Below are 27,788 nucleotides of genomic sequence, written 5' to 3'. Positions count from 1 at the left end.
GCCGGCCCATCTCTCCATGCGCCCGGCAGCGGCAGCGGCAGCGGCGGCGGCGGCGGCGGCGGCGGCAAATGGACGCCGAGGTGCTGCTGGGGCCCCCCGCCATGGCGGACGTGAACGGCAACAATAAACTGGCCGACGCCGAGCTAGAAGTGCTCAAGCTGCAGGAGCTCGTTCGCAAGCTGGAAAGGCAGAACGAGCAGCTGCGCAGCCGGGCCAACGCGGTCCACGACGGGCCCGTCGCCTCCAGCCACCGGCGCCGCCTCCTCCACCGCAAGCATCTCCTCACCCAGACGGGCTCGGAGCCTTTCCCGGCCAAGTGTCCCCGGGAGCCCTTCGCCTATTTGGAGCCCAGCTCGGAGGAGGAGGAGGAGGACGACGAGGAGGAGGAGGCGGATGCGGGCGCGACGGTTCTGGATCAGGTGGACATATTGGACCTCGGCACCCTGCTGCCAGTCTCGGAACCGGATCGCTGGTAATTCTTTTCACGCTGACCGTTATTCATCACCGCTTTCGTGCTTTTCAAGTGAACAATGCCTGTTTTTGTTCTCGAGATGAAGCAAAACACCGATGACAAAAAGGCCTCAGTTAGGCCCGCGTACTGTTGGGCTCACAATTACGGTTTTAATACAGTTTTTATATCTTTGAGACATACCAAACGGCAACATTCAAGATATCCAAGCTCCTTGTACATTAAAAGAATATGTTCCCTTACAAGAGGGGGGTTGACCTCATTAGAAATCGGGACTCAAATATATGTCTCAAATATGTAGTGCATCATATCAGCCTCGGCAAAATGCACGCCAAAAGATGACACAATGCATAAAACATAAGCAAGCACACTTAGAGTCAGAGTTGAACCCACAGCCTCTCGACTGGCTTGAATAACAGCATGAATAGATGTGTATCATTCCCAAAAAATGTCTTTTTTGTTTTTGTTTTGGGGCTTCAAATTCAGTTGGATGAAAATTCAAGAGGATAGCGCAATGATGAAATAAAGCAACAGCGATCAAAAAATATTGCGGTGCTCCTCGTTCAGATTCAGGCATCAGTTGGATTTTTCCCCCAACTTGGCAGCACTTCAATTATGAAAGGGAAAAAAATAGAACACGTATTCTTGGTTTATCACTGATCATGCAATCATTTTCATACATATGTATTTTTTTTTTTTTTCTCAGCGCATTTATAATGCCCGTGAATTGTCCGCTGATTTCGGCCCTAGCGAGTACTGGGGGTCCGCTGTAGTCCCTCAAATTGGGGGGATCGCAATTCTCAATTCATTTTATTTACAAGCCTGTCTTGACCTCTTGAACTTTGTTTTGCAAACCAAAACAGCAGCACGATAAACATGGGCGGGAACGGTGGATCAGCTGGTAAAGCGTTGGCCTCACGGTTCTGAGGACCCGGGTTTGATCCCCGGCCCCGCCTGTGTGGAGTTCGCATGTTCTCCCCGTGCCTGCCGTGGATTTTCTCCCGGCGCTCCGCTTTCCTCCCACATCCCAAAAACATGAAACATTCATTGGACACTCTAAATTGCCCGTAGGTGTGATTGTGAGTGCGGCTGTCTGTCTCTATGTGCCCTGCGATTGGCTGGCAACCAGTTCAGGGTGTACCCCGCCTCCTGCCCGTTGACAGCGGGGATAGACTCCAGCACTCCCTTGTGAGGATAAGCGGCTAAGAAAATGGATGGATGATAAACATGTTCCCTGCCCAGAGGAGTTTTTTTTTTTTTTTTTCCACTTTCCTTTTGGAAGACTTCAAAGATCCTCCCCGGAATGTTCGTGCAGTGCGACATTACGGATGTGCAAGTCGTCTGTTTCTCGTCGCTGGTGCTTTGTTGTCGCTGCCGCGCATCTGCGACGACATCGCCGACCGCTGCCCACGTGGAAAGTGGAGCACACGGACGAGCCGCTGGCCTCCAATTAGAAGGCAGGCAGCCCCCCCTGCGCCCCCCGACCATTCGCGGAGGCGTCCCGCCATGACCTACATGCTCGAACGGCGTCTGGGCCCAGGTTGAGATTGCGCCCACGCGCCCTTCAAACGCTGCATATTTCGCTTTCAATCAAATGTTTAAGGCAAAGGCTGTTTCCGTTCTTATAGATGTGCTTTCCCGAAAAGGATGCCAACCCATTTTAACCATCCATCTGTTTTCTTAGCCGCTTATCCTCACGAGGGTCGCGGGAGCGCTGGAGCCTATCCCAGGTCTCATCGGGCAGGAGGCGGGGTTCACCCTGAACTGCTTGCCGGCCAATCTCAAGGCACATAGAGACAAACAGCCGCACTCACAATCACACCTATGGGAAATTTAGAGCGTCCAATTAATGTTTCATATTTTTGGGATGCGGTGGGAAACCGGCTGGACCACGGCCAAGAAGGGCGTGGCCACTGCTCTGGGCGGTGTCACCTGTCTCCGTTCACAGCTGTTTCACATTGGAACTGTAATTAGACTGCGTATTTGAGTTGGAGTATTTGTCACTGGCATTTGCCGGTTCGTTGCTCCCTGAGTTTCCGAGTTGCATTCACTGACAGTAGGAATCTACACGACTAAAAATTGTGTAGTGTTGAGCTATTCTCGTCACAGTGTTTTTGTGCCACCTCAGCTTGAATAAAACTACACCTAACATCATGTCCTCGTCTTGGAGTCCTGCATTCAGAGCAGATTTTTTTTTTAAATCTTAGACAGGCAACAGGCATCGTCAGGGTCAGCAATCAAGCTGCCTCTTGTGTTTGTGTGCGTCTAAGGCTTTACGTGAGCACCAGAGGCCAGCCACGCACCGACGGCGGCCTCAGTCCTCTCCAGTGGTGCAGGCAGGTCCTGGACCGCCCGGGACCAGAAGTGCAGCTGGCGAGGATGATGCTGTGCCACAGATTGGACCAAGGTAAACCCGCGCCAGATCGCGGGATTAACGGCCACATGTGCGCTTGCGACCTTCTGCCATCGGACATGTGACATCGAGCTGCGACACGTTGCGCCTGATTCCACACGTGCGCCGACATCTTGTCGCGCCCGACGTGGAACATCATCAAAAAAGATTATTTTGCTCTACAGTTGTCGGCCGCCGACTGATCGGATAGAGCCCTCAAAATGGCAGCCTGCCCCTGAATCAACAATCCAAATGCGCATTTGTTACCAAAAAAAAAAAAAAAAAATGAGTTCAAACATAAGTGCATCCCCCTCAATAAAGTAAAATAATATAGTACAGTCTAGTATAATTTTTAACAAAAGTGTGTACTCATAACTGAATTCAATTAACTGTAAAGAAATGAACATTTTTGCCACATTTTTAATTTTTGCTTCAATTCAATGAACATTGTGCTGCTCCCATCTGGTCTGTGTCCCCTGGCCACACGGGGGCAGTATAATACAGTCACATAAGAAAAATGGTTTCACGACTCCTGAGCTGCAGTAATGTTTGTCATTGTTGGCGACTGGAAAAAGAAAAATGTGCGTTGTGTAACTATCTGTCCGCACGTGTTGCACCAGTGTTTGTGTTCATTTACAGTAAAGCCTCGGTTCTCGAACAAATCGGTTTTCGAATGAAAATTTCGAGATTTTTTTTTTTTTTTTTTGCTTCTGCTTTCAAACGAAAATCGGTATTCGAACGCCCCCGACAAAACCCGGAAATAACACAATGCGCGCGGCGCAAGCAGCTGACCCACCCACGACGCGTTTTGTTATTGTCGATTCAAACGCCCCCCCCCCCCTCCAAAAAAAACCAAACAGGAACGACATAACGCGCGGTCATTCTTTATCGCGCAGCCTCTGTACACAGACGTGTCCCGGTTTGACAGTTTTTCTTCTTGTGGAGGACGACCGTATTAAGCCCCAATCATGGCTCCAAAGAACCCAAGTTGCTGGTTTAATGTTATTCTGCACATTTGTCCATAAAAAAAAAGTTTACAAGGCTGGGGGCACTCCCAGCCTAGCGTGCTCTACTACTCAAACATACATTTTAAGCAAAAAATAAATATATTTCTGAAATTATCTTATTATATAAAGTATTTAAACTATGCATGTATTTCTACTATGCAGTTTATTATCAGGAAAAGGTGCAAAAAATGATTTTTTTAAAGCTTGGAACGCATGATTTCTTTTTCCATTCAGTGTAATGGGAAACATCGATTCGGTTTTCGAACAAATGACTTCTCGAACAGATTTTCTGGAATGGATTGTGGTTGAGAACCGAGGCATCGCTGTCCGTGACATCTTGATTGACGGCCGTGGAACTTTGGCCTGGGTGTGCCGAGGGGAACCCAACCAATAAATGTGGTGGGCCACAATCAAAGGAGACCAGTACTTTTTCACACCGAACCAGGTAGTTTGGATTCATTTTAAATACAAGCACCATTTTGAAAAGTGCACTTTGCAGAAGTGGAACCAAAACGTTGCTTTGCAAGTCAGAGGTTAAGTCTCGGGTCGCAACGGTCAAATCCCGACTTCTGTTTCAAAGTGTAGGACTTGGGACTTGCCACTTGACCTGGCCCTTGAGGCCCAAGACTTGAGACTCACTCTTACCTCTGTCTCTCGGTTCCTCTTCGAAGCTGCTCAGTCTTGAGAGTCTCAGCAAAGTTTTGGACTTGCTTCCGGATGAGCAATACTTCATCCCGAAGCGAATACGAACGGCAGCAAAATGTTGGCATAATCCAGAAATGTACATTTGACTTGGCCTGATTGTGTTTTGGGGAATGGGACGTAATCAATCCCCGCTTATCCTAAAATCCCCCCCACCGGCCCCCCGCCCCAAATAATCCGTCGTCGTAATCTAACGCTCATCTCGACGCATGTCCGACATCAATCGCGGTATGTTGACAAAAGATTAGCATTTGGCCTGCTGCGTCATCGATGAGGCGCCGCAGCTGACGCCGTCGCTACACTCCATATTTTTATTTTTATTTTTATTTTTTTGTGTGTTTTTGCGTGTCCAGCCAAGCGGTGGCGAGGGGCCCCCCCCCGTCCGGCCGTACAGCTGCGTCGACGGCCTGGCCCCCCTCGGCTGCCCGCTCTCGCCTTACCCCAAAGCCGCTGCAGTGGGCGAGACCGCAGGTAACTCGTCGAGGCCGCTCGCAACGGCGGCTTGACGGAAAAGCATGGAAAAACATATTTCATCTTCTTTTACAGCGTACGGCATATCTTGAGAATACATTTATTCCCTTTTTTTGAACTCATGAACGGCGCTACACGGGCTAACGTTGCCGATCAATAACTGGTTGCTCCGAAAGTGGAGGTCCAGACAAACATTTATACAGACGCACACGACTGTCGGACGTTGGAGGATCATTTTCCGTATTTGAGGCGCAAATACGGCGGAACGGTGGATCAGCTGGTAAAGCGTTGGCCTCGCAGTTCCGAGGTCCTGGGTTCAATCCCGAGCCCGCCTGTGTGGTGGAGTTTGCATGCTCTCCCCCGTCCCTGCGTGGATTTCCTCCGGGCACACTCCGGTTTCCTCCCACGTCCCAAAAAACATGCGACAATAATTGGACACTCTAAATTGCCCGTAGGTGTGATTGTGAGTGCGGCTGCGATTGGCTGGCGACCAGTTCAGGGTGTACCCCGCCCGCCTCCTGCCCGTTGACAGCTGGGATAGGCTCCAGCGCTCCCCGCGACCCTCGTGAGGATACTGGTCGCAATAAGTGACAAAGAGCGCAAACATGCCGAGTACGAAACTGAATTCCATCCATATTTCCGTGTTATATCGTACATGTATTAGGTGGCTTGCCAGCGCACTTTGGATTTTGCTGTTATCCTCAATAAGAGTAAAAGCTCTTTTATCCTTTTCCCCACCAAGCTCTGGCGCCGTCGTCCGGCCCCGCCCTCCCGCTCAGGTCCGGCCTGGGCTTGGACAGAGGCCCCACCTTCCTGTCTAACTCCGCCCTGCACAGTAAGGCGCATCTACGGTAATCCCTCTCTACTTCGCGGATCACCTATCGCGGATTCAGTGCATCGCGGATTTCTGACACCAACACCACACCCCGAAACAAAACAAACCCCAAAAAAAGTCGGCTCGCTACGTACTAATGCGCCATCCTCAACGCGACGACATACCCCTACTTCGTGGTTTTTCACTTTTCGCGGGTGGGCTCTGGTTACCAATTAACAGTGAAAAATGAGGGATTACTGTGCTTGAAGCGTTTGTGTGAAGATGAAAAAAAATATCCCGGTAATGTTACAAAAACCTGCATGTTCTCCCCCGTGCCTGTGTGGGTTTTCTCCGGGCCCTGCGGTTTCCTCCCACATCCCCCCAAAAATGGAGGGTAGGTCTAAATTGCCCATAGGTGTCAATTTGAGTGCAAAGGTCTGTTTCTTTGTATTTCTAATTTCTCACCGCAAGATCGCCGGGATAGGCTCCAGCAGTCCCGCGACCCTGGTGCGGATCAGCGGAATGAGTTACTACATCTTGAAAGCAGTGACTAAAGTGGCTGGTGGACAAGCTCGTTAAGGTCCGGTCCAGTAGCTCCAAAAGTCAAATTGTGCATTGTAGATGTCGGGCGGCGTCAGGCGAGCGTCAGCCCTCAGTCTTCCCTGGACGGCGAGGCGGGCATTTCGGAGCTGGAGGACGACTCCATCTCCATGGGCTACAAACTGCAGGACATGACGGACGTGGAGGTCATGGCCCGCCTTCAGGAGGAGAGTGAGTCGGACGCAAACTGTGCAGATCAACCCAGTCTTCGACGTGAGTCCAAGGGAACGTTTCCTCCCGGTAGGCCTGCGTCAGGACTACGCGTCTACCTCAACGACGGTCAGTCGACGCTGCTCCAGCTTCTCCCTGAACTCGCTCCGGGTCGTCGGCGCGGACCTGGAGGAGGACGACGAGGACGAGGACGAGGGTCACGACCAGCTGCCTCCTCCGCAGCCGCGACTCTTGCGCACGGGCTCGGTGCAGCGCGGCGGCCTGCCGCACTCGCAGACCTTCTCCAGCTTCAGAGACTGCAGGCGCGGCTCCTCCGCCTCGACCTTCTCGCTCGGGGGGCTGGCGCCGTACACGGCGGGGGGCGGCCTGGGCGGAGAAACCCACGCGTCTTACAGGAACAGCGCAGGTAGCTTCGGATTTATTCCTTTGCTTTGAAGGAGAAACCTTTGTGTGGTTTCTGACCATTTTGATCACTTAATTTCTTGCACTAGAACTGACCCACGTTATTTGAATTCCCAAGAATCCTTTACCTCCTGTTTTGTTTTGTTTTGTTTTTGCTCTTGTTTTGCCACGGTTGCTTAGACCTAAGGCTGCGGAGAAGCATGCCCAACCTGATGCGAGCCCCCAGCATGCCGAGCGTTCCCAGTATCCCCAGCGTCCCCAGTATGCAATGCCTGGCGTCCCCCGTCAACCCCCCGTCCCACGGGCCCTCCTCCCTTCCGACCATGTCGTCCCTGCGCGGCAGCCTCAGCTTTGACTCGTCCAGCAGCCTTGCACGCCTCCAGTCCTCCAGTAAGAGCCTTCGCCTCCTTTCTGTGCTTTCACGTCGGCAACGTAACGTCCTCGGTTGACTGCTCTTCTCCTTGTGTCTCTTGTCTTAGTATGGCTTAGTTTAGCTCAACTTTTGTGTCCTTAGCTCATGTTTTGACCGGGGTTCAAATCCCAGCCCCGCCTATCTGGAGTTTGCATGTTCTCCCCCGTGCCCGCGTGGGTTTTCTCCCGGCCCTCCGGTTTCCTCCCACATCCCTAAAACATGCGAGGTAGGTCCATTGAAGACTAAATTGCCCCTAGGTGTGATTATGAGTGCAACTGTTGTCTGTGTCCATGTGCCCTGGAATTGGCTGGCAACCTGAATGCAACGAAACTGTGCTTCAGTAGTGATTCCGTCCTGTGCCACTAGAGGGAGCCGGCGCAGGACTTCAGCACCAGTCACTCACATTTGAAAAATTTGTGGTCAGTCATGCCCGCAGATGTAAATTTACGGGTGTGCTCCACCAGTCATGCCCGCAGATATAGAGTTGCAAGTGCGTGTTCTGTTTGTAATTATGAGTGTACCCCTTAAAGAGCGGAGGGGGGCGGTGTCAGGTAAACTAGGAAGTAGAAGTAGGCTTAGCAGAGACCGCGTGCTTCCGTGTTACAGAAAAAAAATGACGTCAGGCTGTGATTCACTGCGCTGGATCGGTTTTCGTGTACGCCGAGAGTGCGCAATTGCGCAGTGGCGCAGCTTAGAGGGAACATTGGTCAAAACCACACATAATAAGCGACGTCTTTTATGTATTTCTACTCGTAATGAATTTTACACTATGCAGATTTGCGAGCGCGATGGCGCACCCGTCAAAATCACAGTGACTGCAGCACCCTTTGAGACTCACCGGTTTGGAGTTTCTTGTCGTGGTAAACAGTTTCTCATCTCCGTTTTACGACACCGTCCGCCATTTTGTGCCGCAGTTCCTTCTCCAGGCCAGCTGAGTCAGCGGGTCCAGAGCGTGGGCAACTTCGCCGCTCGCCAGCCGCTCAAAGCCACCGCCTACGTCAGCCCCACCGTCCTGCAGGGCCCCTCCGCCTCCGCCGGCCCGCACTCCATCCCCGGCAGCGCGGCACCGCCTCAGCCCCTCAAGCCCGCCGCCGGATCGGTACCGCAGCCCGTAAAGACCCCGTCCGCCGCCCCCCGCAGCTCGCTCCCTCGCCCCGCCTCCTTCGTGGGCCTCGGTGGGACCCTGCGTTCCGGCAAAATCACACAACCCGCTCGCAGGTGAGAATCAGAAGCCAGGCTTACAGGTATCTTCTCCCCCGTCCCTGCGTGGGATTCCTCCGGTCGCTCCGGTTTTTCCTCCCACATCCCAAAATTATGCAACGTAGGTTCGCTGACGACTCCAAATTGTCCGTAGGTGTGAATGGTTGTTTGTGTTCCCTGCGATTGGCTGGCAAGCACTTCAGGGTGTACGCCGCCTCCTGCCCGTAGATAGCTGGGATAGGCAACAGCTCGCCGGCCACCCCCGTGAGGATAAGCGGCTCCGAAAATTGATGAATCGATGGCATCTTTTTTTCTTTAGTCAGCTTTGTACTGATACTTCATTCAATTTAGTGTTTTACAGTAAATTTAGGTTTTAGTTTTTTTGTGCAAGTTTACTGTCATTAGGTTTCTTTCCTGATCCAGATATTTAATAAAACTTGAAAATCTTCAATTCATATTTGACAGGGCTGCAACACGGTGGTTCAGCTGGTAAAGCGTCGGCCTCACACTTCTGAGGACCCGGGTTCGATCCCGGCCCCGCCTGTGTGGAGTTTGCATGTTCTCCCCGTGCCTGTGTGGCTTTTTTTTTTCTGGGTGCGCACTCCGGTTTCCTCCCGCATCCCAAAAACATGCAACATTAATTGGACGCTCTAAATTGCCCATAGGTGTGATTGTGAGTGCGGCTGTCTCGATGTCACCTGCGATTTGGCTGGCGACCAGTTCAGGGTGTTCCCCGCCTCTTGCCCGTTGACAGCTGGGGTAGGCATCCGGCACACCCTGTGACGGTCATGAGGATAAGCGGCGAAGACAACAGATGGATGAATTGAGGAATTGAGACAAGTCGTTGATGATTTGTTTTTTTTTTGTTTTTTTTCTCGCTACTTTCCCTTGCAGTTTGCTGACGCCCCCAAAGAGTATCACCTCCCTAAGTACCCTGAGGGACGCCAGCTGGAAAGATGGCTGCTATTAAAATTCCGCAGGTACCGTCATCACAACAACAATAATACCGATAACAGGGTCACGCTGCGTTACTGACTGTAACAGCATTTGTTGAGCTGCCACCCCAAGAACGAACGACTGTTCTTTTTATTGTTGTTGTTTATTTATTTTTTTTTTTTTGGGGGGGGGGGGGGGTTGTCTTATTTAAGGGATGACGTCAATAGATCCAGCAGGCTGGATTGTAACAATAAAGCAGGGGTGGGAAACCTGTGACCCGCGGGCCAGAGACGGCCCACCGGAGCGTTTGAGCAGGACCAAAAACAAATCAGATCTCAGAGCTCGTGTTGTAAAAAGTCCCCGAAATCATAGTGTCTAATAATACACATGATTGGTGTGGTTGTATGACGTGTTTCTTATGCATTTATGAAGGGCGATATAAAAATGAAATAGGATAGGAAAAAGGTTCCCCACCCCTGTTGTAGACACTTGCAATATCCAGATAAGCAGTTATTAAATGTGAACTCTTTACGACGCGTGCGTGTTTTTCGCTCGTCTGCAAGCTCGACGAAATGAAGAGTGACACTTTTGTACATGCTTTTTTTTTAATATCTCACAAACGTTTGTTGCTGTGATGTAAAAAAAAAAAAAATGATGAAAACTGTTTTGCTACATCTTGTGCCTGTTTTGGAAGTGGTGTCACATTCATCATATTCATATCACTTCTATTTACTGGCCTCACCTTTGCAGCACTTTTATCGAAACGACACGCATAACTGAAACATTTTCTTCGTTTTGTTTCCGAGTTGCTTTCTAAACGATCTTCTGTGTTCTTTGGCGTGACTTTTGACGTGTTTTGACGGATTTTGCTTTTGGGAAGAAAAAAAAAAAAGATACTTTCATCCACGTGACCGCTGGAACGATATTGCACATCATCACTGCTGAGTCCGACGCACGGGCGATGAGGAGTTGAAGGTGACGGTGAATTTTTCCAAGTGAAATAAAACGTTTTGAAAACATCGTTTCTTCTGTTTCATGAAAAAAAAAAATGACAACAAACCATTGGTTACTTTGTTCACATTATTTCTTTGCATTGGTTTTGTTATTTTCATTTTTCACAAGTATTTTATTGGGGGGGGGGGTGTTACACCCTGAATTGGTCGCCAGCCGCCTTTCAAATGATCCAGTTCGCCCGTTGAAATTGACCCAGTTATGTCAGCCAATCACAGCAGCACTTTCGCTCTGACGTTGCGAGTTTGAGTCCACTTGGAGCGGGCGACAGCGGAAGTGCCTGCGGTGCCTTCAGAACAATGGGATTCGTGTTGTAATTTGAGGTTAAATGTCGATTGAACTGCGTAACGCTTGCCAGTTTACAGCAAAGAATACTATTTCATATACTTTTTCATCATAAATAGAATTTTATTTTACATTTTAAGAGAAATACACACATATATATATATATTATCTCTTATTTTGACACGTTGCCGTGTGGTGCCCCTTGGGTCCCCGGCGGTGTGCTTGTTTTCCCAAAGCATTAGCATACACGGAATTAAACGACCACAACCAACACCGTTTAGGTGGATTTAAAGCGCACCTTGCGGTCGTTTGATGGCTCAGACCCACCTCGAGGTACACGAGAGTCCAGCAAGAGCGTTTCGAGGCTGGTAATATATTTTAAAAGCATATATTCGACGTTTTCACGTGAGCGGATGTGTCCTTGTCGCCTAGCCGCGGAGGTGGCGCGCCAGGCGGCGTCTTATAAGAAAGCTTCCGCGACGTGAGATTACAAAAACTAGACCCGGAAAAAAAAAAAAAAAAAAAATGGCTTCGGTGCTGGGTTGCTTCAATGGGCCCGAAGTGTTGGAGGACGTCAGTCACGCTCGGTCCTTGATGGGGGAGTTGAAGGCGTTGTACGACAGCCGCCTTCTCTCGGACGTCACCATCGAGGTGGACCCCGACGGAGAGCCCCTGGAGCCCGGCGGAGGCGGTGCGAGGAGGACCGGGGGACCCTCGGGGGACGACCCCATCCGGCTTTTCCACTGCAGCCGCAACGTCCTCGCCGCTGCCAGCCCTTATTTCAAGAGCATGTTCACCGGCGGCTTGACCGAGAGCGTCCAGGAGAGGGTGGCCATCCGCGGGGTGGACGCCGAGTCCATGTCGGTCATCGTGGACTACTGCTACACGGGTCAGGTGACCATCACGGAGGGCAACGTGCAGAGGCTGTACGCGGCCGCCAACATGCTCCAGCTGGAGTACATCAGGAAGGCTTGCTCCGGCTTCATGACCCGCAGGCTAGACCTCGCCAACTGCGTGGGGGTTCTGAAGTTCGCGGACACCTACGACAACCCCGAGCTGAAAGAGAGCGCTCGGGCCTTCATCGCCAAGAACTTTGGCCAGCTGTGCATCGCCGGGGAGCTGTGCGACCTGGAACTGCACCAGTTGGAGGAACTGCTCTCCCTGGACACGCTGGACGTGGCCTGCGAGCGCGAGGTGTGCTCGGCCGCCCTGCGCTGGATCGAGGCCAACGCGCCTCCCACGAAGGAGGACGCCCTGCGAGCGCTGAGGTGCGTGCGCTGGAACTTGTTCACCGAGAGGGACAAGCGCTACCTCGAAGGGCTGGCGGCGCGGCCGCTCATCGAGAAGTACCTGGAGTCCTTCTTCAACAGGCCTTGCCCCGTGTCCGCGTCTCTGGATGTTCCCAAGCACAGGATAGGAGTGAGCGCCAAAGAAATGATCTTGTTCTTCGGTCTTCCCAACGACAACATCATGTGCTGCGACCCGTACTCAGAGGACCTCTACTTTGTGACGCCGCCTCTCGAGGATCTCAGCAGCCAGGATTATAAACGCTCCACTATGGAGTCGCTCATCGCTTGTTCCAGCCCAGAAAACAACCTATACCTAGCGTCCCACCTCTCCAAACACTTCTGGCAGTACAATCCTGTCCTCAACAGCTGGCAGGAACTGGCGGAGAGGCCGCTCGGAAGGATTCACTCGGGGATGGGCTACCTCAATGGTCACGTCTACCTCCTGGGAGGAAGGAACCCAGTGACGGACGCCCGGCTGAAAGAGGTGGAGTGCTACAGCGTCCAGAGGAACCAGTGGACCTTCGTGGCTCCCTTGCCGCACTCTTTCGGTAAGATGCAGGTGGTGGCGTTGAACGACCACCTGTATGTGGTGAACAAGCGGCGCATGCTGTGCTACGACCCGCGCCGAAACCGCTGGCGCCACTGCGGCTCGCTGCGGCGCGACAAGCTGCACAAGGCCTGCGTGTATCAGGACCAGATCGTCTGCGTGTGCGACATCCCCGTGGTGAAGGCCTACAGCCCGGCACGGGGCGAGTGGCGGCGGTTGGCCGACGTCCCCATCGATAGCCGCGCCCTCAACTACCAGGTGATCCAGCACGGCGGCAAGCTGCTGCTCCTCACGCAGACGTTGCTGCAGCACAACAAGAACCGCGTCCTCGTGCACGAGTACGAGCCGGTGCGAGAGAGTTGGAAGAGCGTCATGGCGGTCTACGTGTCCACGCTGGGACCTGTGTGCGTTTCCACACGCGTCTACCCGGCGTGCCTGGGCTCGGCGCACAGCTTCTCCACCGAAGAGGACGACGACAGCGGATCCAGCGCTGACTGGGATCTGGACGGCTTGACGGACGCCGATTCCGACTCCGCCAGTTCCAGCTCGTTCTCGGACGAGAACTGGTAGTCGGACTTGTACAGGGTTGACCTCCCGATCGCGGGGAAGTTTCAGTGTATTCATTAGAAACTTTGGGTTCCTTCTCAGGATCGCCACTTACCAAAATCAGATATCCATTGCCATAAAACGTCGACTGTACATAAACTAATCATTAAGAACACGGCATGTGAATTTACGACAAAACTGTGAATGACTGCAAATTTGGATCAGAACAACCCTAACAGTTTTTTTTCCTCCACACGGGTGAGGAAGACCCTATCCCGGCTGACTTTGGGCGAGAGGTGCTGTATGCCCGGGATTGGTTGTCTGTCAAAAAGTCATTTGCCAAGAAATTCTCTGCTTCTGTCATGATCAATAAAATAGCTTTGGTCACTCAATGAAAATTGACTCATGGACCCGTTTTAGGTCCCAAAATTAAAACCCATCTTTTCGGGGGGGGGGGGGGGCCCCCCCCTCCTGTTGTGTACCAGTACTTTGTTCATGAAGTGATTCCGTACTGGCGTTTTGTTTCTCACGCGCAAGACTTGCTCTCTGTCTCACTTGAAAACACCCTCGTCCGTGGGTCAGTACCGTGTCGTGGGGCTTTCTTCTTTTTGGAAAATGTTCTTCTGATGTTTTCGTCGTCGTTACAATTAAACCTGTGGCCTGCATACCGCAAATTTCCCATCCGTGCTTTATATAGACGTGTTTATCTTTACTAAAGCTAGATGGTCGTGGCCTGTCTACCTGCTCCATTTCCAGTGTGGCGCGTTGCAAAAAAGAGAAAGGCGCGCTCAAGTAAGGACAACTTTCCAAAGTTTATTCTGGGAGCGAAGCCGGTGGAGTTCAAGAATAGGCCAGCGAGGCAGCTGACGCCAACCGCGCAGAATTTTGCTCTCGCGCTTCAGTTTTGTTGAAAGAGGCCATTTTGTTTGTGGGTTTTGTGGAAGACGTACGCAAATTGCGACGCAAATAAAGATTGCACATTGTGTGTCCGTTCTCTGTTGAATTGTAGCGCTGCACCGACAGGACCAAAATATCACCGAGAGGTATTAAATGATTATGTTTACTATTGTGTTTATTAGTTTGTCTGTTTCTACTACATTGTTTACTAACCAATTGACAAACCCGTCATGATTTGCAGTTTTGCTCAGACGTTTACATACACGGGCAGGATTACTGATTTCGCAGCCATTTTTTTTTTCGGGGAGAACGTGAATGACAACAGAAAATGTTTTCTTTCACCCACGGTTTGTGCTCGGCCGAAATTATTCATGATCAAATAACCGCGTTGACTGTTTTTAACTCTGAATGACAAGAGAAACTCTACAACTGACCCTGACCCAAAGTTGACCCCCAGGGTGTCTTGCCCCCTTCAACACGGATGACAACTTTGTGTGTTTTGTTGTGCATGAAGCGCTGTCTTGGCAAAAGGCCTCCAGTTCCTGTCAGTTCTTGGCCTGTCTCGGATCACCTGCAGACTTGAGATCCTGAGATCAGAGAGACTCGATGATTTCTAAGCTCAGGAGACTGAGATGGCCACACCACAATCTTCTCGTGATTGGGTTTTCCGTTTCGGGTCATTATCATCATCCGTCTATTATCCAAGCCGCTTATCCTCACAACGGTCACGGGAGAGCCGGAGCCTACCCCAGCTAGCTTCGGGCGAAAGGCAGACTACACCCTCTTGAACAATTTTCCTGGCCGTTGTGAGAGAAATGTTTGTTGGCGGACTCGATGGTGCTTTGGTTTCAACAGAATCCCTCATCCGAATACCGTTGACTGGCATTCTCAGTTCCTCGCCTTTCCAGTTGGACACAGTTCAAAGAGTTTTTTTCTGGCAGATCTTTCGCTTTCCCCAGGACTCCGAATCCAGAGATGTCACTGCGAGGCTCTGTAGCGGGAGATGGTAGGTTTCCTTTAGTCGTCATTCAAACCCGTTCGTGTCAACTTGTGTGCGCGTTATCGGGCCAAGAATCTCAAGGCTATGTTGACTTTGGATCTGGGTCATTTGTGTAATTTCTCCGGTCGTTATGATTTTGAAAAAGAAAACGCAATTGGTTGATTTCTAAATGGCTTCACCCGAGCACTAAGCACAAGTTGTTGTGATGTCATCCGTAGCCTCTGAAAAATGGATCAGGGATCATAAATTGTGCCGGGGTACCTAAAGTCCTGAGCGCAACCTGGTTTCGGTCTTGACTGAGTGCGCACATCATTGTACGCAAAAGAATTTGAGAATAATTTTTGTGCATCTGAAGCACCTGTTTTCTGTTTTGTACCTTTAAACAAAATAGAAACCCATTCATCGACGTCGTCATATTTTCTTGTTATTTCATTTTTTATGAGCGTATCAACATATTTTACCCCAACCACATTTTCCAAAGTAAACCCAATCAATATTATTGATCCTGTCTAATAGTAGCCACAAGCTACATCCCACCTCAGCAGTAACTGTTCAGTTCCGAGTATAATATCCACATCGTATTAGTTACCTGCATATTTGCCTGTGCTACAATTTTGTTTTATATAAAGACTAAATTCAATGATGCAATGTTAATATATATTTTTGATGCGTGTGTGTAAAACAAACTGGATTACAATGGCAGTATTAGTGCACCTGCTAATAAACTCCGTTATCGAGTAGCAGGACTTTGTTTTTGTGGCTTTATCTCGACAGTCGCACCAAAAATAATGAAAAAAAAAAAATACTAAAACAAGCCCCAAAATATGCGATCATTTGCAATCTAATTGATTACACTCGCTAGATGATTAGATTAAAATGTTAATCTCATTCGACTGTGATGCAAATCGCTCATGATTGCAAAATTGTTGTAATTATGCCACTTTGGAGGGTTTTCGAACACCGCTTTTTTTTTTTGTAATTGGTGCTGCAGTATCTCAATAGGTTTTGGGTCAGGACGTTGACAAGGCCACTCCAAATTCTTGAATTTGTTTTTGCCTTTCAGAGGTGGACTTGTTGTTATGTCTTGGGTCTGAAGAACCCAAATCCTGGCTGGACATTCGGGATTTTTGACAGACGGCAGAATTTATGGTTGCATTTATCAACACCAGGTCTTCCAGGTCCTGAAGCTGCAAAACAGCCCCGGATCATCAGACTACCACCTCCACATACATATTTTTCTGAAATGCTGTGTTCCTTTCAGACCCACCGTGGTGGGACACACACCTTCCAAAAAGTTCAGGATTCTTCACATCAGGTCAGTACTTTCCCAAAAGTCTTGGGAATCATCAAGACATGGTTTGGTAGGATTGAGATGGGCCTTATTGCTCTTGTATTTTTTATTTTTCTTGGAATTCTGTCATGCAGGCCGTTTATTTTTCTTATGGTGGAGTCATAAACACTGACTTTAACTCATCCAAGTCAGGCCTGCAGTTTTTGTGATGTTGTTTTGGTGTCTTTTGTGAACTTCTGGGTAAGTTGTCGCTGCCCTATTGGGGCATTATGTGGTGGGGTTTCGCCACGTTGGTATGTTTTTCCCATTTGTGGATAATGGTTCTCACTGTGGTTCACTGGACTCCCAAATATTTAGAAGTGGCTTTCTAAACCTTTCCACACCAACAGAGCTCAACTTCTTTCTCATCCGTTCCTGAACGTCTTCAGCTTTCCACATGATGTGCTTTTAAGGAGGTTTGTAATGTTCATAATTCACAGACACAAACAGCCAAGCAACAATAATTCAAAAGATTAACATTAAAACATGATTGGGATGTGATGTACGATCATTTTAGATACTTAAAAGATTTTTTGAACGCAAAATGGCGCCAGCCAATAAAGTAGGATTGGTATTCATAATGAACATTTTTTAAATCATAAATAATAAAATAACAAAAGTTGGAATTGGTGTTTTTCCCTTGTTAGTATTTTACTGTCGTTTTAATCCAGGATATTAATACGTTTGTATTTGTTAAATACAAGATATGAATGAAGTTTAAAAAAAAGTTGGTCGACATCAATTAATTTGAAAAATTATTTAACAAGGATTTTTTTTTTTATTATTACCTTACAAATTTTAAATACGTGTTAATACACGTTTCTACTTTTTCGGTTGAATCGTTTTTTGTTTTTTATTTTTTTAAAAAGTAAAGTAAAAAAATGTGTGCACGTTCTCGGCGAATCTCGCGCCGCTCTCGCGAGATTTTCCAAGGGTTTCATGGCCGGTCCACTCGGCGAGCCGAAGGATGAGCGATGGCAATGGAAAACAAAAGCGCCGGCGTCGAGGATTTCGACTCGGTCTTCTTCGACTCCCTGGAGTTGTCGTCGCCGCCGTGCCGGGTCTTTAAAATCATCGTCATCGGAGACACCAACGTCGGGAAGACGTGTTTGACGTCCCGCTTCTGCGGCGGCGCCTTCCCGAAGAACCCCGAGGCGACCATCGGCGTTGACTTCAGGGAGAGGACGCTGGAGCTCCACGGAGAAGTCGTTAAGGTAACAACAAAGTCCACCGCGCGAACACGGACCTTCTCCGTCTTCTACAACTTCTCCGCGAAGTGATAATATTTCCCCCAAAAATTGACGAAACATACTGAACTTTACTGAACGTGTTCTTTAAAATGAAAGTATTGCGGTGGAAAAGGATGTCATAGCACTCCAAGCCAGTAGGAGGCACCCTTCATTCCGTCCAAACATTTTCTGAGCTGCTTAGCCTCACAATGGTCTCGGGAATGCTTTAGCCTATGTTTACGCATCATAATATGTTTTCTTTACTGCCATTTAGAATAAAATGTGCAATAGTTGGGCTAAAAGAAAGAACAAGAAACCATTCACACTAACTTTCACGCCTACGGACATTTTGAAGGCCGAAATCACAGGTGAAAAGCTCAAGGCCCGGGGGCCGGATCCGGCCTGCCGCGTGATTTCATGTGGCCCCCGATGTATATAAACTTCCATTATTTTTGTGTTTTTGCGTTACCAAACATGATTTCTGATTCAAAACCAGTTCATAAATTTCATCTGTAAATATCTTCACATATTCACAATCATAACAGCCCTCGGAGGGAAATCGTAACTACAATTGTGGCCCGCGACAAAAATGAGTGTGACACCCCTGACCTAAATAAACAAGTACAGTGAATACTCGGTTTCTCGAATGTTGTCAAACGTATCGGTTTTCGAATGAAAATTTCGAGATTTTTTTGTCTTCTGTTTTCCAACGAAAATCGGAACTCTTAACGCCCCGGACAAAACCCGGAAATAAAATAACGCACGCGAGCCGACCAGCTGACCCACGACGCGCGCTGTGATTGTGTATAACGCAGCCTCCGTACGCAGACGTGGGAAATCCCGATTCGGTTTTCTAACAAATCGGCTCTGGAACGGATTGCGGTCGAGAACCGAGGTTGGACTGTACGTCCAATGTGATGGGAAGCCCAAACCCTGCACCGGGAGAACACGCAGACTCCACACAAGAGGGCCTGAACGAGGATTCCAACCCACAACCTTTCACAACTTGTTTCCGCTCTGATGCCACTGCAGCGATTTTTTTTTTTTTTTTTTTTTTTTTTTTTTTTAATTTATTTTTTTTAAACGGTTTCTTCCCTGGGGGGTGGGGCCAGTTGCAGATCTGGGACACGGCGGGCCAGGAGCGCTTCAGGAAGAGCATGGTGGAGCACTACTACCGCAGCGCCCACGCCGTCATCTTCGTGTACGACGTCACCAGCCCGGCCACCTTCCAGAGCGTCCCCGACTGGATCGAGGAGTGCGGCCGGCACGCCGTGGGGCCGCTGGCGCCCCGCGTGGTGGTGGGCAACAAGTGCGACCTGCGGGACCTCCGCCGGGTGCCCACGTCGGCGGCGCAGCGCCTGGCCGACGCCCACGACATGCCCCTGTTCGAGACGTCGGCCAAGGACCCCGCCGAGAAGGAGCACGTGGACGCCATTTTCCTGACGCTGGCTTACAGGCTCAAGAGCTCCAAACCTCTGAGACTCAAGCCGGCCTCGGAGGGCGACGTCGGGCGCCTGTGGAAGCCCAGACAGCGGGAAGCCGTAACCTGTCGGTGCTGACGGCGTTCGGGCGCTTCCTGTGACGTCGTCCCGCCGTCCGCCTGCCGTGTCGCACTTATGAAATGCATGCAACGATATATTGGTGGAGCGAATATTTTTGTCGCTTACAAAAGCAGAATTGGCTGCACTTGGACTTGGAAAACGACGACGTCATCACGGGGCGGCCTCATCCTGTCGTTTCTTTGCCTTTGTCGCTTCAATTTCTCTTCTCGTGCGCTCATGACCAAGCCAGCAGATGATCAGTGATCATTTGAAAACATTACATATCATGTATAAAACGCTGCTTTTTGGTTACAAGTTATTGCTAACGCGCAGCAAGCTGGGAGCTTCAATTTTCACTCAGCGGCAACACAGAGAGTTGCCGGAAGTAGAAAGCCACACAAATTCGTTTGACGTTTTTGATTTTCCCCAAATCTTGTAGAAAACTGAAAACAATCAGCTACGTAGCAACTCTCGTGAATGCAAGGGCGAAAAGGTGCCGTGCCCTTCAAAATAAATCTTCCTTTGACCCTGAAAGGGAAAAATGTTTTTCTCCGAAACGTCTATGAGCATAACTGGCGAGTTTTCAGCTACATCTTCTCAAATGCGACGGTCGTGATCGCAAGAATTTTCTTTTTCTTTCGTACGAACGAGCCTGCTGACACGGTGGGGCAGCTGTGAAGTGTTGGCCTCGCAGTTTTGAGATCCCGGGTTCGATCCCGGCCCCGCCTGTCTGGACTTTGCATGTTCTCTTTGTGCTGTGTGGATTTTCTCCTTCCACATCCCAAAAAAATGCAGACTCTAAATTCCCCCTAGGTGTGATTGTGATCCATTTTTTCAGCCGCTTATCCTCACAAGGGTCGCGAGGAGTGCTGGAGCCTATCCCAGCTGTCAACGGGCAGGAGGCGGGGTACACCCTGAACTGGTCGCCAGCCAATCGCAGGGCACATGGAGACCGACAACAGCTGCACTCACAATCGCACCTATGGGCAATTTAGAGTGTCCGATCAATGTTGCACGTTTTTGGGACGTGGGAGGAAAACGGAGTGCCCACCCGGAGAAAACCCACACAGGCACGCGGAGAACAAGCAAACTCCACACGGGCGGGGCCGGGATCGAACCCGGGACCTCAGAACTGTGAGGTCAACGCTTTAGCAGCTGATCCACCATATTGATTATAGTGGGTTAAATTTGTTGCACTATATATATATATATATATATATATATATTTTTTTTTTTTTTTCTATTGCTAACGATAACGTATGTGCATGTAAAATTATTTGTCCCACCCTTTTCCTGACTTATATATGCCACTTTTTTTTTCATGTAAGTGGCCTGAAAAATAAAAGTGATTTAGATTTATTTATCTTATTTTTTTATTATTTTCTACTTTATAAGGTGAAATTGTAATACCTGGTCCCAAAAATTGTATATATATATATATATATAAAATATGTACACTAATAGTCCAAAGTTGACACAATTATAGTGGTACTGAATTCAAAACTGTCCTCATCTTTTTTACATATGTATTTAATTGTGCACTGTTTAATTGTAATATTGTACTGTATTATTTGCCACGTCCTTATGTAAGTTGTAAAAAGCTCCGCCCCAGAACAAATTTTTTTATATTAACTGTTTAATATATATTTGACCTTGATGGTATATTATGAGTCTGTCAATATTCCCTAAAAGTAATGTTCGGAGCATCTGGTGGTTTGGCGACATTATTAATGCTGCCTTCACGTAACCACGGAGTCTGTCAGGGGAAATGAGGTCCAAACTCGGGTTTCGTGTTTGTTTTCAAGGAATGAACGTCCCCATGAACACAACACCAACATGCGCGTCCTCACTTTTGTTTCGCATATTAAATTCAGTTTTCACTTGAACCGGAAGTATGCGACCGTTTCCACCTCATTCATTCATTTCATATCGTTTTGCGCCGAATGAAGTCGCTCGTATTCACCAGGAAAGAAGATTATTTTCACGCGAGAAGATTTTAATGATTAAATACAGAAGACAAAGAGGAGTGGTTGTGGAATCCGCCAGCCGCGAGAAGGGTCGAGGACTTTGGACTTTCCGCACATGTGAAGAGTACGCGAACGCAGCACTAATCGCGCCATCTGCATTGTGCGGCGGGCGTCTCCGCGGCCATGGTAACACTTCATCGTGGAGCAAACATTTGCTCTTCACGCAGGTATGACGATTGTTTTTCATCTTGCTTTTGTGCTCCGACATCCCACATCGGCGTCCCGGACGTTGCCGGTTTTTGTTTTTTTGTTTTTTTTTGTTTAAAACAAACGACGAGGCGGTGCCTTTTTCATTATTGATCACCGCCCGGTTCGTTGTCGCGTCGGTGGCCTCGAGCGGAAAGCGACGCCGATCGCGACAGTTAGCCGGATGGACCGTGGACCGAATCAAGTGGAAATAAGGCAAGTGGGTGGCTGTTGGGGGAACAGGTGCATCGTGTGATGAGCCCAAAAAAAGAAATTACAAAAAAAAATAAATAAATAAAAAAAAGCTTTGCTTGACGTGATCCGGCTTGGGGAATTTGTGCAGCTCCACAGCACGACAAACCAAACACAAAACAAAACAAAACAAAAAATCAATAAAAGTCAGCGTGATCGTATTTGTAAGGGCGTTTTTGTTTCGTGCAGTTCTTGTGTTGCGTCCTTTTGGAAGCGGGACGGGGCCAGGGGGCGCCTGACCGATGGAGGGCGCTCGAGCGCCGCCACACCTCGTGCCGCATTGTCGCGAATAAGATCAAGCAAAAAAAAAAGCAATCAGAAAACGCAAATGTTATGGAACATCTTTCGCCCTGATATGGTTTTAGATGAGCATGTTGAATATTTTGGATGGGTTTAGTGATGGTTCAGGTTTTTCCATTGCCCTCCATGGAGCAAAACTCTTTATATAGAATGTGGTTAAAAGCTGTACATGTGGCGCATCTTATAGGCTGTTTTCGACCACGTGACTACATCCGGGGCACCCGGCCATGTTGGATGGGTTCACTCTATTGCTTTTGCATACAGACCGGAGTTACACAAATGTCCGTACGACTGTTAAAAGTGACGCGTGATGGCTAAAAAGACTTTGGAAAGTTATCGGTGCTCATTAGATGTTGTTTCAAGAAACCGTTACGACAAGAAGTGCGCTTTGATCGACAATATCGACCCATATGCCTTGGAGAAACAAATATGGAGAAGAAGAATTTCGAACTGTGGGCGTGGGTAACCTATCCAGTCATCGTCAACTATCTCCTCTTCTCAACAAGCGCTCATACCGTGGACCAACTAAAAAATTACAAAGGTCTGGAGGCCTACAACTGATTCATCAATGGCTGGGTTCGTCGTGCGGCCGTATCCATTGATTATAAGCAACTTGTGTCTCCACACTGCTAAGGTTAGCATACCGCGCAACGCAATTTAAATATCTACCGCGTGATTACAGTCAGCGTTGTGTTCAATTATGTTAATTATACCAATAAAAGAGGTGTAGATTATTTTGATTTTTGTCCCAAGTGGAGCCCGCACCTCTTTCTCCACTTCCACGGCTACATTTTTAACTCAACTCACGAAACAGCTAGCGGTGCGCTAACTCGTTTTTGCAAACTTATTATAATAAAACAGAAAATGCAGATTTTGAAGACTTGCATTGCATTCACGGACGAGTGTTATGTAGCCCCTTGGCCCTAAAGAATACTTCTCCTTCCCGGAACTTAGTTATTGCTAAGTAGGTGTGAAATTCTAAAAACTATCCAATACTTTCCAAAAACAAAATCCTCCGAGCAAACTCTCACATAAGGGAATGACTTGGCTGCTAGATCGGCTCTGCTAATATGAGACAGCCACGGTTGTCGCCGTTTGGTTGCTAACTGCTGGGTTTTCTCGCACTGGTTCTTGATCACAGCTGGCAGTCGAAAGGAAGACGCTTTACAGTGCCCGCTTTGGTTTGAGCAACCGATAACGTAGCAACGCGTCCCCATTCATACGCCTTTCTGAAATTATTTCTGTGTTTATGTGAATTCACCAAACCAAGATGTTCTAAACCTGAAGGTCTGTGACGTCCGTATACGTGATACAAACTAAATAAACGAGTACTGGATCTTGTCACGGGCCCGAGAATTGTCATCAGCGTTCGACGTTGCGTTTCTGTTCTTTAAGTGAGGTCCACGCATCAATTTGGAGCAACCGGCAACACGACTTGGATAAAGATCCGCAAGTGCTTATCGTACTTTTAGCGCGTGACGCAAGGAACACAGAACGCATGACGATAGCTGTTCTTGTACCACGACGGACCCGTGAGAGGCACCGTAGTAGTAGAACGAGAAGAACTGAAAGGACGCTAGGCTAACTTGTTTTCATTTTTCTGGTGGCGATGGACTGGGGAGACCCATTATCCAAATACTCAACCCCAGTTGTGTCTGTTTATTATTTTCAACCAAGACTTGACTTGCTTGACTAGCATCAGTTCCACACAAAGGCTCAATTACGATGCACTACGATCGTTGTTGTTGTTGTTTTTGCTTTTAGCTGTCATGCACCATGAATTTGTCCGAGATCTATGACAACGCCAAAAAGGGTCGCGAGTACGCTTTGCTGGGCAACTACGACTCGTCCAGCGTGTACTACCAGGGCGTCCTGCAGCAGATCAACAAGCACTTCCAGACCCTCAAGGACCCGGCGCTGAAAGTCCGATGGCAGCAGGTGGGAGCCTCGTTTTGCCGTCGTGTTTCAAATCAGCCAATCGGGGTTGTCCGTTTGGTCAGGTGAGAGAGGAGCTGAGGCAGGAGTGGGAGCAGATAAAAAGCATCGTGGCTGTGCTTGAAGGCTTTAAGACCGAGAAGCCGGTGAGCGTGCCCGTTCCTCAGTCAGGGGGGAGCGCCGAGGACCCGGCTGCGTGGCCTCCCCCCATGCCCGCGGAGCACAGGTGAGCAAAGACGACCGTGCAAACGTTTAGACCGGCATACGAGTCGTTGTTTTACCGAATCTTTATGTTACAAAATGGTCTCCGCGCTGAAGGGCTTTTCGCGCTATATTTAGTAAAGCGCAGCAAGCCGTCGACACACCCGTTCATCGTCGAGGTGCTGCGAGGGCACGACGGTGGAGGACCGCGTCGTGTGGCATGGCGACATGCGGTGTGCGTGTTTGCCATCACGGCACCGTGTCTGAAATTGAAAAAAGTTCACTCATTTGACCGCTGAGCGCCCATTGAAAAAGTTTTCCGGAAATCAATCGTGTTTGAGTGGGTCAGCGGTGAGGGACCTGAAGGAAGCGGGAAGGGGAATTGCGTATCTGTAGAACCGAATCCCATTTTTGACCTTCCACTTTTTCATTCTGAAATGGAAAAGCACCCATCCATCCAGTATCTAGCGCTTTTCCGGGTCGTGTCCCGGGGGAAGAAAGCTTCAGCAGGGATACCCAAAGTTCCCTTTCCCCAGCCACTTCTTCCAGCTCTTTTGGAGGGATGCCGAAGGATTCCCAAGCCAGCCGAGAGACACAGTCTCTCCGGCGTGTCCTGGGTCGTTCCGTTCCGTTGGGTCTTTCCGGTGGGACGTGCCCGGAACACCTCACCGGGGAGGCGTCCAGGAGGCATCCGAATCAGATGCCCCAGCCGCCTCATCTGGCTCCTCTCAATGTGGAGGAGTAGGAGTAGTGGCTTGACACTGACACCCTCCTGGATGACCGAGCTTCTCACCCGTTCTCTAAGGGAGAGCCCGGACACCCTGCGGAGGAAACTCATTTGGGGCCCCTTGTATCCGGGATCTTGTTCTTTCGGTCACGACCCACAGTTCTTGCCCATAGGTGAGGGTAGGAACGTAGATGGACTGGTAAATTGAGAGCTTCGCCTTTCGACTTAGCTCCCTCATCACCACAACGGACCGATACAAAGTCGGCATCACCGCAGGCCGATCTCCCTTTCCATTCTTCGCTCACTCGTGAACAAGACCCCCAAATCAGGTCAGTAAAACACAAAGTTTGTGGTGGCCCAAGACTTTTTTTTTTACATCACTCCAACGCGTCTTAGACAAAGCCTGGTTTCGACGTGTCAAAACGGACATCTCCTCGCACCGTGTAGGAATCCTGTCGCTGCAAAGCGTCCCAACAGTGGCGTGAAGTACCAGAAGAAAGACTCCCCTGGTCTGCAGCATCGAGGCGACGGACAAGAAGTCCGCGGGCAGGCCAGAACCAAGGCAGAGCGTGGACGCAACGTGAAATCCAACGATGAGGTCAGTTAAGGAGTAATCATTGGAAAAACTTCAGATCCGATACCGATCCCAAACTGTTGTTGCCACGCCAATCTAATACCTGATTTTGGAATCGTCAGGGAAAGAAGGCTGAAAAGGAGCAGAAAAGGTTTGATGGTGTGGGACACGACAGCGACCTGGTGGAGTCGCTCGAGCGAGACATCGTGTCCCGCAACCTGAACGTGCACTGGTATGGAAACACAATGCAGTTTTTTTTGTGGGGGGGGAGGGGGGGTGGTTTCGCTCCCATTGCCCATTTGTTCATTCTTCGGGTAGGAACGACTTAGCGGATCTGGAGGATGCTAAGAAGTTGCTGAGAGAGGCTGTGGTCCTGCCCATGTGGATGCCTGACTTCTTCAAGGGCATCCGCCGGCCCTGGAAGGTACACACACATCATGGGACCAGGTTTATGGTAGTCCTGTCAGGTGGAGAGAATGCCATTTTCTTTGCGACAGGGTGTGCTGATGGTGGGGCCCCCGGGCACGGGGAAGACCATGTTGGCCAAAGCCGTGGCGACCGAATGCGGCACGACGTTCTTCAACACGTCCTCGTCGACGCTGACTTCCAAATACAGAGGCGAGTCCGAGAAACTCGTCCGGCTGCTCTTCGAAATGGTAAAAACGTGTCGCGCGAGTCCCGATGAAGGAAAATGTCATCAAAAGCGATGATTTGTGATTGCCGCAGGCCCGCTTTTACGCACCGACGACCATCTTCATCGACGAAATCGACTCCATCTGTAGCAGGAGGGGAACGTCCAATGAACATGAAGCCAGTCGCAGGGTCAAATCCGAACTTCTGATTCAAATGGATGGTAAAGAGAGATTTTTTTTTTTTTTTTTTCGGTTTCGTATTTCACCGTGTTATCGTCTCGTCGTAACGCTTTGTTTCCTCCAGGTGTGGGTGGCGCCCAGGACAACGACGACCCCTCAAAGATGGTCATGGTCCTCGCCGCCACCAACTTCCCGTGGGACATTGACGAGGCGCTGCGCCGACGCCTGGAGAAGCGGATCTACATCCCTTTGCCGACAGGTGGCGCTATAAAACCAGTCACTGATGGTGCGGTGGCAGTCTCGCCTGAATTTGGCGCAGGCGGCTCGGGTTCAGTTCGCTCTCACTCACGGTGTCAACGGTGACGGTGTTTGGTCAGATCATGAGTTCAGCACGACGGCAGCATGTTTACACGCGAGCGGTAGCGCTAGCTTGCTAGGCCACGTAAAAAAAATTGTGTAAGGTGTACAATTGCCTCCTAATTTCATGCGTGAGAAGTGCTTCCCTCTGTATGCCATCTTAACGTCATTTACATCCAAACGTTTTGTAGCTGTGGGTCGCGTGGAACTTCTCAAGATCAACTTGCGAGAGGTGGAGTTGGCCGCCGACGTGGACCTGGACCTTATCGCCGAAAAGACGGAGGGCTACTCCGGAGCAGACATCACCAACGTCTGCAGGTTGGTCTCGAGATGCAAACTCATCCTTGGACTAACTCAGTCCAGCATCTTTGCACTCGCCTCCCCTCAGGGACGCGTCAATGATGGCCATGCGGCGGCGGATCCAGGGCCTGACCCCGGAGGAGATCCGAGCCCTGTCCAAAGAAGAGCTGCAGATGCCCGTGATGATGGAGGACTTCACGCTGACGCTCAGGAAGATCTCCAAGTCGGTGTCCGCCGCGGATCTGGAACGATACGAAGCCTGGATGTCCGAGTTTGGTTCGGGGTGAAGCGCTCCGGGGACGACTGTTGACTAACCTCTAATCCTGATGTCTAGTTTGCCAGATGAATACGCGAGAGGGTTTCAAAACCTCTTTGGGTTCGCCGCAAGCCCTTCATTTGTTGCGAGTAAGTTTTTAAACGACGGCTGAAGTGGACTCTCCTGCTTTTGTCGTCAACTCAGGATGGACAGTGAACCATAATGATCCGGTCAGGACTTTTCAGAAAATATTCTTTGCGGAACGGAGACGGCTTTTGGCGCTGCCCGTTGCGCGTGAACCTCACCGACGCCGAACGGCGGCGCTAAGTCGAGCCGGCGACGTTCCGCCTCGGAATTGGTAGCAGAGCCGGCGGAGCGATGGCGGGATGCCGCCGGCGTTTCAGGGAATGCCAGCACAGGCGCGCTGTGACATGTTTTAGCGCTTCAGCGGAACCACCGCCTCGCGTGCGCCGCCGGACCTTGCGGGGATGTTTGCGACGTTTCCTCAAAACCAATAAATAAGTAGATGCCCTTCATTACGTGTCATGAGGGTTTTCATATTTCCTTCTAACATGGATCATTTTATCTTGCCTAATGTAGCTCTTTCCTC

The 27,788-nt window shown here is 49.6% G+C and overlaps 3 protein-coding genes across 5 annotated transcripts; all 3 read left to right on the top strand.

Annotated features, from left to right (window-relative positions):
• The first annotated feature begins 68 nt into the window (after positions 1 to 68).
• Positions 69 to 9,698, top strand: slain1a (SLAIN motif family, member 1a). The gene is given in 10 exon segments (XM_061841583.1): positions 69 to 472; positions 2,740 to 2,876; positions 4,924 to 4,943; positions 4,945 to 5,041; positions 5,784 to 5,876; positions 6,477 to 6,626; positions 6,700 to 7,032; positions 7,209 to 7,418; positions 8,355 to 8,658; positions 9,535 to 9,698. Coding segments are annotated over 10 exon segments (1,824 nt in total). The 3' UTR covers positions 9,611 to 9,698.
• A 1,331-nt stretch (positions 9,699 to 11,029) lies between these two features.
• Positions 11,030 to 15,714, top strand: kbtbd7 (kelch repeat and BTB (POZ) domain containing 7). The gene has a single exon (XM_061842362.1). It carries the CDS (start codon positions 11,398 to 11,400, stop codon positions 13,276 to 13,278), a length of 1,881 nt encoding a protein of 626 aa, XP_061698346.1. The 5' UTR covers positions 11,030 to 11,397; the 3' UTR covers positions 13,279 to 15,714.
• A 1,672-nt stretch (positions 15,715 to 17,386) lies between these two features.
• On the top strand, positions 17,387 to 27,714 carry katnal1 (katanin p60 subunit A-like 1). 3 transcript variants are annotated; one of them, XM_061841896.1, is made up of 11 exons: positions 17,387 to 17,695; positions 23,781 to 23,954; positions 24,017 to 24,177; positions 25,327 to 25,477; positions 25,576 to 25,685; positions 25,772 to 25,877; positions 25,951 to 26,109; positions 26,180 to 26,306; positions 26,390 to 26,524; positions 26,814 to 26,940; positions 27,011 to 27,714. In XM_061841896.1, exons 1-11 carry the CDS (start codon positions 17,456 to 17,458, stop codon positions 27,207 to 27,209), a joined length of 1,689 nt encoding a protein of 562 aa, XP_061697880.1. In that variant the 5' UTR covers positions 17,387 to 17,455; the 3' UTR covers positions 27,210 to 27,714. The 3 variants fall into 3 exon arrangements, with proteins under 3 accessions (XP_061697880.1, XP_061697879.1, XP_061697881.1); XM_061841895.1 differs by lacking the exon at positions 17,387 to 17,695 and adding an exon at positions 21,053 to 21,445; XM_061841897.1 differs by lacking the exon at positions 17,387 to 17,695 and adding an exon at positions 21,487 to 21,680.
• The last annotated feature ends 74 nt before the right edge of the window (positions 27,715 to 27,788 follow it).

This window comes from Syngnathoides biaculeatus, chromosome 14, assembly GCF_019802595.1.
Source record: "Syngnathoides biaculeatus isolate LvHL_M chromosome 14, ASM1980259v1, whole genome shotgun sequence".
NCBI classification, from domain to species: Eukaryota; Metazoa; Chordata; class Actinopteri; order Syngnathiformes; family Syngnathidae; genus Syngnathoides; species Syngnathoides biaculeatus.
Note: the sequence above shows the minus strand (reverse complement) of the source record. Positions and strands in the feature narration are given on the sequence as shown.

Excerpts from the sequence above, each read along its gene's own strand:
- katnal1 (XM_061841895.1), top strand. The coding sequence starts at position 21,146 with ATGCGACCGTTTCCACCTCATTCATTCATTTCATATCGTTTTGCGCCG. Across the intron at positions 24,178-25,326 it reads CCCATGCCCGCGGAGCACAG|GAATCCTGTCGCTGCAAAGC; the intron begins GTGAGCAAAGAC and ends CGCACCGTGTAG. Across the intron at positions 25,478-25,575 it reads ACGTGAAATCCAACGATGAG|GGAAAGAAGGCTGAAAAGGA; the intron begins GTCAGTTAAGGA and ends TGGAATCGTCAG.
- kbtbd7 (XM_061842362.1), top strand. The coding sequence starts at position 11,398 with ATGGCTTCGGTGCTGGGTTGCTTCAATGGGCCCGAAGTGTTGGAGGAC.